Genomic DNA, 15,143 nt, shown 5'->3' on the forward strand with positions numbered 1-15,143 from the left:
TGATAATAAAGCCTTAACAAAGCGTATTCTGAATACGAATGCCATGTGCTTTTTGATGTTCTTGGAAGCAACATCATTTTTGTGTTCTGAAAGATAATTCTAAACGCTTATTATGCTGAGTAAGTTAAAGGGATATAAAAGAGCTTCACTCCATGATGAGACAAGACTATCTGCATATGATTCCTTTATCCTTTGATTCCACCTTAAAGTGAATCCTTAAGGGAACAGGCATACTAGGTTGTACATCTGAACATCCTCCTTAAAAAAGTCGGGAGAACAGGATCTATGTTTTTATTGCTGCATCGACAGTATGTTCAGTGCCCCATTAATGTCATGTCCTATAGCAAACATCCCCAAGTCTTCCTTTGTTATGCAATTTTATTACAGGCTGTCAAACATTTAGTTAATGCATCTCTGGCTTCTCCATTGAATTGAGTTGTACATGCTCTCCTTCATTGCATGTAATATCATAAAGTCTATTTTACAATGCATGAGCTAAAGTGAGATTTTGCATTAGAACACTGAAGCACATCTTGGTAAAATCAGGATTCAGAGTAGGAAGTGTGTATTTTGCAAAGGATGGTGGGTGTCTGGAGCAAGCTGTCTAGCCATGTTGTCAAAGCTGATTCCAGCAGATCTTTCCATAAATAATAAGGTGGATGAGATCCTCAGATCAATGAGCTACGGGTTCCAAGCAAGTAAGATAGGATTAACGGACTCCTCTTCTTTGCAACATTTTGTACTATGTGTATTTATAAGTCATAAAAGTTGGAAAACAAGATTGCTTGTTCTATAACACAATATTACAAACTCATTTACAAGTGGCACAACTGAAAACAAAGATTTAATAAATTGCAAACATTAAGTTGTTTTTTTTAAATGTTCATTTCTTAATTGTGTAAGTCACTTAAACAGACCCCTCCATGTTAAATTTATTATCTGGTTAAGATTGGGATTATAATCTATTTTACATATTTTATTGGAGATTTTTATTATCAGTTATTTAATGGAAATGTTATTCACATTAGTCTTCTAGGGTGTTTTATATTGACAGAATGCTCCATCTGCTGAAAAAGGAGTTTTATACTTATTTTCCACATTTTTGTGAAAATACTTCAAAATAATCTTCAAATTCACCTGAATATGTGCAGGCTAACAATTATTAGAAGGTCTTTGGATACTGAAATAACATGAATTGTTTATAAAGTAGCTTTTACGCAGCATGTAATTAATCTAACCAAGTCCTGCAAAGCACAATAAAATAAATTAGCAAGAATTCAGATAAGACACTGTACTTAACAGGCAGTCTGGGCACAGTGCAAGGGTTGCAAAACAAAAGAGTATTTCTGGGCATTTGAAAATGAATATATATTTTTAAAGGAATTCTATGAGTTAATGGACTGCATAGCTGGTTTCATTTGCCTAAAGCAATACTTTGCAGGCTTTGTTTCATATCAGAATATTTATGTTCAATCCATCTTTGCCAGATCTCTTTTTTTATTGCAAATAGAAAATGTATTTATTTCAAAGAGTACGGGACGTTGTGAATCAATAAACACGTTTTAAAAATAAGGCGATGTAGTTACGTATTTTGCAAATAAGAAAAGCATTCTAAAAATAGATTCTCATTCTCAGTAAACAAGCCGATCCACCTGGCGCTGCAAGCTTAAACAGCTCTCTGACCCGTGATTGGCTAAACCCCCCGAACAGTTCGGGCCGCGATTGGGTGAAGAGTGAGAATCGACACTCTGATTTGGTAAGTTCTGTGTGTACCGTGTGTGCTGTATGAGCACGCTGGATATACAGTAATTGGAAACATCCATTGGTTTCCAATTACTGATCAATCTAAGAGAAGTCGCACTGAGGTCAAAACTGGATAGCAGACAAAGAATGTCATGGCATCCACAGCGCGTTCATGACTCGATAGCATGTCACGATAGGATCATGATCACATCGCGACTGGCGCCATCACTCTCATGGCGACACTATCGCAACATTCCATATATCGCGATATGGCGTACCCCCGACAAAACGCCCACCCCGTGTCGTGACACGGAGTCCACATATCGAGATATGACAAACGCCCCTCCTTGCCACGCGCCCATGTCGCGACAGGAAGCCCGCATATCGTGATATGACATACCCCAGCAAAAGTGCCCCACCCCCATGTCGTGACATGGAAGCTCCTATATTGCCATATGACATGCCCAGACAAAACGCCCACCTCCCACGTCGCAACATGGAGTCCATATGTTACAATAGGACATACCCTGACAGGATATGCTGACCCCATGTTGCAACACAAAGTCCATATATCGTGACAGGTCCTGTCTGGGTATATCAGATCTCTTTTTTAATGTTTTTTTTGCTGGTCTTGATGTACTGCAAAATGTATATAATATAGCACAATCTCTCACAAATCAAGTATGATACAGAGTAAATAGTTTTATTAAGATCTTAAAAGAAAGAATAACAACCTTCCAGAGTTGATGAGGCACTGTACAACGGAAGTCAATGCCCGCACCGATCTCTATTATAATTAAATAAATTTTGTTCACATTTCACCACCAAAAAGCCTCAATCAGGACTTGAGTATAGATCTTTCACACCTACGCATTAATTGAGAATTTTATTTGTGCATTTCTTAGGACTGTGCATGAAAATATTAAATTTATTAATATTATTACATTAAAATTTCACAACAACTCTTTCCTGATATGTGTTGCAGTAGTCAAAACATAGCCCCACCACAAATAAAATGCTGTTTATTTAAGATGGCAGGCATGGATGCAATTACAAATGAAAGTCATCCCTGATGGACAACTTCAGCTTTAACAAGAGCCTGAAGGCTGGAAATTGAGGAAGTACAATTGGGTTTGAGAATGTGAGACACTTCATTACTCAAGCAGTAGAGGTTATCTGGGTCTTTCAAAAAGGATTCCCTGTCATCACTAAGCTACTAACTACTGAAAAAGGGAGATGTGCAGCCTCCTCTCTATCTCTGTTCGCAATGGTCTTGTCTTGTCACCTTTAAGAAATGCTGGTATAACAGGATAATTTTTAGAATAGAGAATATTAGAGGTTAGGGTCCTGGGCACTAGACTGAAAAGTTGTAGATTCACGTCCTTCTTGCAGGCACTGCTGTTGTACCTTTGTGTAGGTTACTTTATCACAACTGATTCAGTTCACCTGGGTGCTTTCAGTGGAACTGCTGATGATGTGGGGTCTATCTTTCAATGCAGGAGGGAGTTATGCATTTTCAGGCAACTAACCACAGCAGAAACTGGCAAAAACTCCAGTCTGATGGGTCTTACAAGGCTGGGATGCTAAATCTGTGCAAATGGACTTGAATCACAATTTTCACAGGAAATATTGTGTGATACTCTGATAACAGATAGCTTAACAACATTTATTCACTTAGCTACATACAGTAAGTTGGACATTTATTCACTTAGCTTCATAAGTCTGAACAGCACCTACAAAACGTACAAAATGCGTTGTTGAGCTTTACAGTTTTTGCTACTAAAAATGTGTCAATCGAGTATATGAGGTCAGAGATGCAAAACGCAGAAGCCCCTCTCTGTTGTTTAAAGAATGGGCCCACGTCTTACGAGCTTTCAGCTTGACACAGACACTGGTGGTCTTGATTGTGTTTCCAAGGCTGCCAGCGCCTGCCAACCAGTTCTAATGCCATCCCTGGAGAAAGGATGTTTCCCTTTTCGTCTTGTTTACCGAAATGCTATTGTGAATTGAGCAGAAAAGCTTGCAACTCCTGTGCTCCTTGCACACTACTAATGTAATCCGAGACTTCGAACACAAGACAGCATTTGTAACCCTACAGTTTGTGTTAATTCATAAAAACAGGATCCAAATCTGCTCCGGATCTAGTAGCCTTCAGCATCTATTTTTAGCAGGTTAATGGCTTTTTCCTTTTTATTCTAATCAGTACGGAGGCTTCCGCTCTCCTGTTCCCGGCTCGGGAGCAAGACTATGAATTGGAAAGCAGAAGGTTTTGGAGGAGACAATCGTTCAGCTTGTCCTCGTGCCAGAGCCGGGGGCAGCAGAGCGAGACTGACTTGACCATTCATCCCAGCGTGCAAACAAATGGCCACCGCAAAGGCAAGGGAGATCGAGAAAATAAACGCCATGGAATACTCAAAATCCCATTTTCTTTTTCTCTCCAGCACCCTGCCATCGCATGTGGTGGGCAGGAAAAATACCTTTCCACCTCTCTGACGTAAACTCGATCTAACATTGGCATGTGCCCATCAGTTTGCTCTTCCTTATTACCTCTCATAGGAATCAGCACAAATACTGCTGTGCAATTTCAAAACACACACACACACTCACACTCACACACACACACGCAGACTCACTGATGGAAGCCCAGCTTGCACGTATGCATCCGCATTAGAAACAACGATTTTTAATGCACAGTTTTAATTCTCCAAAGACACATTCAGCAAAATGACATGCGAGCTGAGAGCTCGTAGACATTTACAGTGCATCTCCAAGACCTAGTTGCTCTCCCTCATAAAAAAATCAGAACAAATTACATCAAAGTATCTTTTAAATGCATTTTCTACTCCAATGCCCACTATCAAACCTTTTTTAAAATGTATTCTCATTGTCATTTTTTTCATTGAAAAGAAGCAGATTGGCATTCAAACTGCGTCTCCTGTCTAAGCAGGCGGTGCTCACCTTAAATAACCAGGTGTTTTTCCTGTGGCATGTATTTTCCCTCAGATCTTCTGAGCTAGACGCAGATTCAGTGACCTCATCAGTGAAGACAAGTACACTAAGTGGTTCTGTTGTTCATAAGCATGTGTGGAGTAGTCATTTCATAAACTATGAAAAATGTATAAGACGTAATAAAACACCTGTGTAAAATCTGAATAGTGGTGATTTCACAGACAGCTTCTACTAGACAAATGTTACATATTTGTACAAATTGTAGAATGGTTAAATGTTGTGTTCAAAGATTTTCCACAGCAATACAATTATAGGAATACTCTGCAAATGGAACATAATCCTTTGCTTAGCCTCAGAGCAGGAAAATCTCAAGCATTAGCAAGTACATAAAACACACATATCACATACAGTATATGTGTGTAGAATAAATCTTCTACAGCTTTTTTCGTACTCACAATGAACAAAACCATGATGAACCATGATGAACAGTTTTAACAAAAGTTGAAATGCATAGTCTTACATGCGAGACTGGCGTCTTGTCCAGGTTGTATCCTGCCTTGTGCCTGTTGCTTGCCAGGATATGCTCTGGCTCCCCCTCAGCTCCAAATTGGTTTAGGAAGTTAGGATATAGGATATATACAGTATATCCTATACATATCCTATGTAAATAGGATATGGGATATAGAAGTTAGGATGGATAAAATGTTTATGATAAAGGGACATGATAAAAAATCTGTACACACGTTGATTGTGTCACCAAAACTCACATAATTCATAGGCTTTGTTAAGAGCTAAAGGTTTAACTTAGGTAGGACTACCCTTTCAACATGCTGTGGAACAGGCACTGAGACATAAAACTGAAGAAAACCCTCTTGTTGCACAGCAAAGCCACAGGGAAACTACATGATTCTAGTGATCGTATTGGCTGCAGCAGGTAGACACTTGCTAAAATGCTCTCAGCAGACTGCTCTTCCTGCATCGCACTAAATTCATGATGCTAAATTTCAAAGCACAGATGGAAAAGTAGTACTTTGTACTCCATAACCTCAGGAAAAAAACAACAGATAACATAATCATACTTATCTAATGTGCCAGTAAACAGCGTCGTTAGAAGCAGAAAGCACCCTTCCATTCTCATCAACACATAAAAAACATTTCCAAAATCACAGGTAATCTCTTAACTAGCTTTCACTGTTGTGCAGTTGAGCCTTATAGCATTGCTGTAATTCCAATCAGTCATTACCGGCATTTCCTTTGATGACTCCCAGTTAATAGAAAGTGGTTGCACAGTCATTCAAGGGGTCGTACTGTAGGTTTAACTTGCCAGTCAAAGGTCACTTTAACTTCTTTTGCATGGAAGCTTTTCACTGTCCACTGCGTGGGCTGTTTGAGTATCAGTGAGTGTCATTCTCTGTAAAGAAATGCTTTGACTGCAAATATTTGGATGAAAACAAAGCCATACAGTGTGCACATATACACACACTTAAGATCATATATAAAAATCTATTTTTAATAGTTTTTCTATTGACATTTAGAAATTGCAATAAAATGGCAACTCTTAAATACATAAATGTATTATAAAATATTATATCTATAAAAATGACTTCATGAATCTGCGTAATTGACTATTTTCTGTGCTACATTGCCTAAGTTTCTTTATAGAATTTCTTCAAAATCAAGAATCCTACAGTGTATAAAGAACTGAGAATGGTTAAAGTAGTTTATGTCTGCTATAAAACAATAAAGTGTCAGGCGCATCAGTTGTATCTCAGCTTGTTAACGAAGGAGTTATTATCTTGTCAAATTTCATCTCTAGGGCTCTTTTTTCAAAAAAGCCTTCCTTCTTTGATTTAGAAGTTACTTTACTAAGTGACTTTATGCATTAATTAAAGCTAGATTCTTGGACACTTGGGTACTAAGTAGGTGCAGATTGTGCCTAAAATCAATCAAGGCACTTCTTCTGCACTCAAACAATAGTGGGCGTTTCTAACAAGGCATCAGAGCATGATGTAACTGCATGCTGTTCAGTGATCCTTCAAGAGCCTGTAACATGAAATCTCTGGATCGATAGACTGCTAGGAATCAGGCTCACATCATTTGACTGAAGGGCTTCCTCTCATACTTTAGCTTTCTCGGATTCAAAGTTAAACCTATGGTATAGCTTTCACTATGCTATTTTTGTGAGAATGCAACATTAACATTTTATCCCATCCTTATACTTTACTCTCCTTTTCTTTGCTATAAAATATCACAAGATTCAAAGCCTATGAAACATTACAAATGGTTGCTTAATTGACTTAGGTTATGTAAAATTAAATACAAGAGGAGTACACAGGAAAACCAAAGATTTTGTGTATGGCTCATTAGTACTTCCCTAGTTTTACAAAAGGGAGGAATTTTTCACACAGCTCAGCTGCACATGGGCAAGCACGTGAGACAGCAGACACTTGCATTAAAGTACTCGAGCTGCTCCAGTTCCTTTGTGGCACAGTCATGTGCTACCTGCGCTAATCATCTAATTATGCCTTGAAAGAGTGATTTTGGCAATTCTTAATATAGCTCTCTCAAACCCACAGCTAATAAGGAAGAATAAATGTGATTTTAATAGATCATTTATAGATCATTTGCTTCACTTTTCAGCAAATGATGGAGCTGCAGCAGATGTAATGAGGTTTTCCTGTGAGCAACCAGAGACCCTCAGGACTCAGTGAGTATGTTTTCATGGACTTTCTTGTTTACTTCACAGGAAGAGGAGTACAAATAAATGAGTGTAAGACAGCTAAAGAAGAAGGATGACAGCCAGGCAGCATATGGTTGTTAAAAAGAGCAATAGATTTGATAGAGAAATTGTTCCTGAGAGTTCTGGATTAGGTCAGATGTCTTTCTGGTACTCCAACACTTTCATGCAACATCTCCCATCTGTCCTTTGTAGTTTTTTTTACTATTGGAGTCTGCACTGTTATTTGCCATTGCAATTACAACTTTTAGCCGGTATCACATCTTAAAAAGATTCACTTGGCCTGGCTGTAAGAAATCCATTGGGAAGCATTTCTGTGTTCTGTGCTTGAAGGTCTACCAACCAGGTTTATGGACATAAGCTTCCTCCACATCACCTTCTTAGAATAAAAATGTACATATTTTGTTACAAAGATGTGTCTGCTGGATTATTTCAGCAATATGTCAAATAATTGAACCAGAAGTAGCAAAAAGTCAATCACATGCAACACACAAACATTCCCCTTTTTTAATATGGCTATGCTCTTAAATTCTCCATACATTTATGTGAGTCACTTTGAAACCCCTGAACTGCTGTAAGAGCAGACAGACTACTTCAGCTAAACCACAGCTTTCCTTTGCATTCTGAACACAGACAGGAGATCGAACAACATCTGACTTCCTGATACCTAATATACCAATACCATCAGGCAGTTTTACCCTGTTGCCAAAAAAGTACAAGAAAAACAAAACATCAGTGCTTTCAAAATAAATTAAATTATCAACTTTATAGTTTAAATGTCTTGTGTGGGCTGTTCGTCAGCCAGAGATATCCTGTATATATCGTATACAATACATAATGTGTCTGATGGTTAGATAGACAGGCCTTGATGAATGTCAGTAAAAGTGTCCATGACAGATTCTTGCTGATCTAGTCTTTACAGTGTGGATTTTCATATTAATAAAAAACACAAATGACCAACAGCACGCTTGTGGAAAATTTCAGGAGGGTGTAGTTTACACGTAACAAAATTTTCTGCACAGCAACACACCCCAGGGCACATGTTTATGATAGTAACGTTAAAATTTTCCCAGAAAAAACAACAACCGAAAAGCACCTAAACAGACTAACATGAATACTAATATATATCTGATCAAATGAACGTGTTGAGTTTTTGGAAGAAACCACATCTAAATCTGTCATAGAAATCCCATTTTTAATGTGATACATTCAGCAATTCTGTAACTGAAACCGCACATTAATAATGGAAGGAACTATTACTTCAAAAGAGTCTGCCCCACTTCAGTGATTCAATAACAGAGGCAACAACTGTTGTGAACCATCCAGCATGTGCCTGTCCTACTTGACAACACCTTCCTTCTGCTTTTTTATTTCTCAGTAAAAACAGTAGTCAACAAAATAAACCTGTCTCACAGAAACAGCGCCAGCTTTTATTGCCTTGCGATAGCCTGAAGGAAAATGATTGGCAAAATGTCTTTGAGTAAGGAAGGCTCTAATCTCAAAGTAACCACAGTATTAACAAACACAACTTTAACTTAGCCTTATCCACAGCACGTCCTACCAAGCTGGCAAAATGGGTGAGGTGTTAAATGTCGGAAAGCAGTCAAAAAAATAACTAACTTTCAATGATTAAAAAGCCCAGGTCAATATTTGATTGGAAGCCCATTTTTGTGCTTCTACATCCAGTTAAACCTGAATCGGCATTTCTCATCCTCAAAAAGTATCATCTAACTGAGTCGGGAGACAGCAGTAGTTGTTTGCCCTACAGTGCTAAGAGCGACAGATGCCAGAGGTCAGTATAGGGTGCACCTTCCAATATGGTCCTGTGGAAATAAATCTGGAAAAGCCAAATAGGCAGTTTTAATCCCTTTGCACTCCATCTTGTATACAGTACATGAGTAATAGCGGCATTCCATTTAAATATAAAATAGCAGAAAGGAGAGCAAAGGGCCAGCATTAGCCACAACTTACACAATGTCCTAGTTGTTTGTGTTTGTGTGTCGCACGACATGTACAGTTAAATAAAAATGAGACATAACAATTAAAATCTACAGTTTCTAATATACAGTATCCTGATACACTATGATATTTAAACAAAACAATAGTTCTGCAAAAATTAACCAGAATTGAAAAATGTGTTTTACAAAAAACAAAGGAGCAAACTTCAGACAACAATCTAGCTCTCGTCTAGGTCAAAATGAATCTGAATTTGAAGTTATGGCATGATTTGTTTCGGAGTGTTAACATTTCTATGGATTTATTTTGTTGATACCTTATCAAGTGCAATCAAAGAGGTGATGCAGGTGGGAAAAAATGAGTCACAATTTCCTGCAGCATAAAAAATGGATCGGAAACATTCATATAAAACGTTGCAATTTTTTTCTTAAAGGAGCAAACAGAGCTCTTTTTTATTTTCTGTCCTCAATAATAAAAATGAGTCATTTATATTCAAGGACTATTTGACATTTCATAATGGGTTGGTTCTAGCTTTGTGACATTTAAAGGCGTTTTCCTGTTTTGAGTGAGGAAAAAAAATCTAGTTTTAGGTTTACTAGCTTGGTGAATTATGTAGACCTGCTTCATACAGTATTTCTCCAAACACACAGAATTCACTTACAAAGACTAAAATCCTGTTTTTCCCATACAACATTCTCAAGGCAAACATTCTGCAATGGATGTGTCATGTTTTCCTTTATCTCAGGCAACAGTTCTTAGCAGGTTAAAGACGCTTATGTTCATATCATTGTTTAACTTCCTCTAAAGCTTGTTTCTTCTTACAAAACATTCTGTTCAAAAATTTCTTTTGAGAAGAAAGACGGGTCTTTCAGAATCTGCCCTTATTTAAATATTCCAAACAAATTTACTGTTAATCAAAGAACAAATTGAATAGCCACTAGTATTTACAACAAAATGATGTCTGAATGTTTGATGCTGACAGATGTGATTTCTAAAATTCACTTGCATTACATCTCCTAAGCTTAGGGTTAAACATTATTAAAGACCCATGTACAGTATACATCTGCACAATAACATAGCTAATGCACTTTTTGGAATTCTTACAATAAAATAGTATATAATGTCAACAGAAAGTCACTTGGCTTTCTGAATTTCAGAAATCTAAAAACAACTGTGTGTAACACTGTGAAACAGGAAAATTTCTTTAGAAATGTTCTATGGTGATACAGACTGAGTAGTGTGAAACAGCCTCATTCATCTCATTTTAAGTTTTAAACGGGAAAAGAAAAACAGAAATCACATTACAGATATAGGGGAAGCAGTGTTGTAGTATTCTTCCCAGCTGGAAGGATGTGAATTCTGTACTTTCTACAGTTGCTCCAGTAAACAGGTAAACGCATTGCTGGAGGTAACCCTGTGATTGAACAGAATCTCAGCCAGGGGGGGTCACGTCCTCCCTGTGTTTGCTTAACACTACAGACCCTGGGAGAGGCTCTAGTTTGATGAGCCTCAGGGCTGAAATGTGGACTTTGCCTACTGCTCATTACAAGTATTCTGACATGTTGCCAGTCAGAAAGAAAGAGTATATTCACAGCTGAACAGAAATGTGTAACATAAAAACATGCATGAGTGTCCTGCCATCCTACTTCAGCTCTCGATCATACTTCTTACTTCAGTGCATTTCGTGACAAATCTCTGTGGTACTGATCAGTCAGATTGTATATTACACTACAAAGGGATGAAGCTAATTTTGATAATTCTAATAAATTAACTTGGGTACTACTTATGAAGGCACCATACTCCCCTCCCCTGACAAGAATGAACCTTTATGATGCGGGATTTTACAAGAAAGAAATATTTAAAACTGCTAAGCTTCAGTTGGCTTTATTTGTCCTCCATATTTTCAGTACATTTAAAAATGTAGTCTACAGATAGCCCTGTGCTGTAAAGGCTTTTAATCATACTTTAATCTGAGTTTTAAGGTTTTTATATCCTAAGATGCAACTGTAATCATTTAGAAGCTTCTTCATTTACATAGGGGTTCTTACCATTTTATAAAATACTCTGGCAAACTAGTGTATACCAAAGATGTCATAAAACATCTGTCTTCAGTTTGTAATTTGTCTGCATTTAGTATTTATTTTTCCGGCTTGCTTTGACCTCAGGAACAGATATTTGAAGCACTTAACATCTTTTAAAAATGTTAACATTTCAAAAAACTGTTTTGTTCCCTTATTTTCAGAACTTTCTTATAATAAACTTAGCAAACAAAATGTCTGTTTTGTTTTTCAAAATTCAGCTACTGAAATAATAAACCATGTGGTCTTGTTTGTATAGAAATAAGATCATATTAAAGAAATTATAAAAATACAGAAGACATGTGACCTCTTTCTGGGTCCATAAGGAACACAACCACAGTGAGAAAAAGTCACTTTGATGCAATTAATGACATTATGGCAGGAAATATCACACCCCCTCCTACTTAAGAGGAGGATGCCAGATTCTTAGAGGCTTTGTATAAATAATTAAAAAGGCAATAAGGACCAAAAATACTTAAATACATCCAATGTAACAATAGCTGTTTTTCAATACGTCTGAGGGATTTCCAGACTCACTTTGCCAACAAAATAAATAGGAATTTGATATCATTTCTCAATATGGATTATAGTCTGCCATTTCTTATCTGACATTCTTTCTTCCTGGGGGAGGGAAGGCTAAGCTAATAGAATTATAAGTAAACTGTGCAAAAATATAGACAATGACAAGTTCCTCAACATTAAAAATTCCATTACTAACATTTGTAGATGACAATGGATTATATGATTTATTAGAAAAAAATATATAATATATTTTGTATAAAGAAGATCCTGATCACTTCCATTGACATAAATCTTATAGATTTTTTTAAAAAAGCTCCTGAATTATTATAACTTAAACCAGGCATATTCATTTAACTGCTTAACATACTGTAGGAGCAGTGGCAAATAAGATTTTAAAACACAAATGCCATGTGAGTTTGACTGTGGGCCAAAGCATGCATCTCTATTTGCAGGCTGATTCACTTTTTTCACACTTCGCCATACAAAACACATACTTTCCAATCGCTGCCTACTCCCCATTTGAAAACTAGAGATGTACTGTATAGTTTTGGAAAATAAAGTTGTAGTTAACACCTTCAGCAGTCACTCAAAATATAATTTCATGCTCATTAAAAAGACAAAGTGGGTGAAAAACTAACAAAGAAGACAGAATTAATGAGTGGGTCAATTAATTTGAAGAAGTTTAAAAAAACATTGAAACCAAAAAAATGGCGATGTATTTACAGTAACTGTCCCACTGCCTCGTTTTCCCTGATGATATTTCTTTCACTTTATGTCAAACTAGAACCACAAATCTTTGTATAAATACAAGGCTGTCGGTTCTGAAGATGAGTTGACGATTCCTTGATTAGGACTACTGCCCAAAGATTCGTGTTCGAGTTCAGGATTCCTGTTCTCAGCAATGATGCACTGCCTTGGGAAGCTTAGGTTTTTATTCGCGTTTTTAATCTCGTACACTGTAACTCTGCATTAAACATTCATAGGCTGGCTGGCAGCGCAAGAACAACATCGCGTAAATCCCCTACAAGGTGCTTTATTGTTTTTTAAATGTATTAAACACGCGTTACGTCTGCGATTCCCAGACCGGTTAGAATTTTCCCAGACCATAAGAAAGCCGCCTCACGTCAAAAGTCCCCTTTTCGACATACAAATGTCTAACACACAGCTGTCGGCGCTCAGAAGAAATGTGAGGAACAGATGCAGGGGGAGGCACTTGTGGGCGATAACTTTAAGTATCTGTGCACTGACAACAGGGCGTAAAAGCCCGGCTACCACTTTTCTGAGCAAGTGGTTCTCCACGTCAACAAAATAAGCGACAACTGGTGAAATAAACGACAATACCGATCCCAAGAAGTGAAACCATCCCTCGGATGGAGTTGCATTCCCGTTTATGATATCTATACTGCACAGTACATCTACAATCACTCGCAAGTAATAGAAGATGTTGTTTGCTTCATTATGTATGTTTCAACAATGCTTCTCGTCCTACCTCCAGACTTGTCCCAGTTGCAGGATGTGGATGATGGACTGAAAGAGCCACATACAGATCCTGCAGCACCTCTGGGTACCGCTCCGGCTGCCGGATGAGGGAAGTGCCCTCGCTCCGGTAGCGCAGCCGGCGCCTCGCTGGTCGCTGCCCTTGGTGCTGAAATTAAAATCTCCGCCCGATGCCGATGCGGCGGCGGCGGCTGCGCTCACGGCAGCTGCTCCGCTGCTATTGCTGTTATCCGAGTAATCGTAGACGAACCACCTGAAACTTAACACCTGAACCACCACGGAAGGCACCACCACGAAAACGAGCGTCAGCCCGAACCACCAGTAGTCCCGCTTCAGGTAGTAGTCCACCGCCAGCCACAGGTCGGTGGCCCCGTCCGAGAAGAAGACCAAGAGGGCACAGAGAACCCAGCAGCAGTCCAGCAGGGAGTAGCTCTTCCCGGCATGGCGGTATAGGTGTGGACGGTGCTCCGGGCTCGCCAGAGTCCGAGATGGATTTTCATTCTGCACAGACACGGCTGCTCCATCAGATTTAGCGGCCATGTTTGTTGTAGAGAAAAAAAAAAGAGCGAGAGAGAGCAAGAGGGAGAGCGAGAGAGGGAGAGACTTCCGGATTAGACTGGGAGTTTTTTGAATAAAAATATTGTTTTATTCATTTATTTAATCTGCACATGTCGCGTGAATAACAAAAGGTGATATCTGTCCAGACTCGAGGCTTCCGGATTGATATGAACCGTGCTTCCTTTCTCAGCGCGAGTCGACTCGCTGCCGCTGCTGCTGGCTCGTGTAACCTGTGCTGGTTGTCATGGAAAGGGATGGTTTCGCTCATTAGCATAGAGACCAAACCTCTAGTAATATGATATTGATTAGGAAATTCATCCATTTATTCATGCTGCTTCGCTGGTACTTGTTTGGTCTGTGGCGATTGGAGCATTTGCTTTCGGCTCTGCAAAAAATTGACTTTTCTCCGTATACGGAGTGTTAACATCGCGTGTTTAAAACGTTTCATTTTTGCATTAAAGATCTATATGGCAATGCATTATGATAATATGCAATGATGCAAAGTCTTCATTTTGGTGGGTTTTTGTTTTTCTTGCACACCAGTTTAATCCCTGGATGTATTTCTTAAAATGTTTGGCACTAATACAGTATATGTTTTTGACAAATAAAACGATGTAATTTTGCGTTCATGTGCATTGCATATACACACCTATTGCTAAGGAGAGGTTGCACTATGCTTTTACTCTTTGCTAAGGCTTGAAATCTCCTCAACTTCTTTGCTACTAATGCCTTGTGTTGATTGTTAAATGGTTTCATAAAATAAGTGCAGATCCCAACTCCAGTAATATCATATTGATTAAAGGCAGCTGCATCTCATGTCGCCCATGATGTCCTTTACGCTTAATAATCTCTCTGAAACTCCTCTTCAAACGCATCATTGAGAAGTAATCCAATTGTCATGGTATGAGCTGTAAAGTGAACCATGTGGGCTAAGACCCACCCTTGATATTGTCATAAAAGAGGATTCATGGCAGTATTTAGAACCCTTTGTCTCCGTGATCAGGTTTTTGGGATAAGGACCAACATTTCTAGATCATAATATTACCATATGAGAATTTTTAAAAAAGTATACAAAAACAAGCTTATCAACTTATTTTTTAAAT

The 15,143-nt window shown here is 38.3% G+C and overlaps 1 protein-coding gene across 7 annotated transcripts in view; it reads right to left on the reverse strand.

The window, feature by feature from the left end:
• Window positions 1–14,022, reverse strand: part of xkr7b (XK, Kell blood group complex subunit-related family, member 7b) — a 78,570-nt gene extending 64,548 nt beyond the window's left edge. The window contains exons 1-2 of one of the 7 annotated variants that reach the window (XM_088937500.1): window positions 13,707–14,022; window positions 13,475–13,607 (exon numbers count right to left, since the gene is read on the reverse strand). In XM_088937500.1, the coding sequence (XP_088793626.1) occupies window positions 13,475–13,607; window positions 13,707–14,022 (449 nt within the window). Of the gene's footprint in view, window positions 1–13,474 lie in introns of all 7 variants that reach the window. The other 6 variants (XM_088937498.1, XM_088937503.1, XM_088937501.1 and 3 more) reach the window with 6 other exon arrangements.
• Window positions 14,023–15,143: the final 1,121 nt, after the last annotated feature.

This window comes from Atractosteus spatula, chromosome 19 (genome assembly GCF_055471065.1).
Source record: "Atractosteus spatula isolate fAtrSpa1 chromosome 19, fAtrSpa1.hap1, whole genome shotgun sequence".
NCBI classification, from domain to species: Eukaryota; Metazoa; Chordata; class Actinopteri; order Semionotiformes; family Lepisosteidae; genus Atractosteus; species Atractosteus spatula.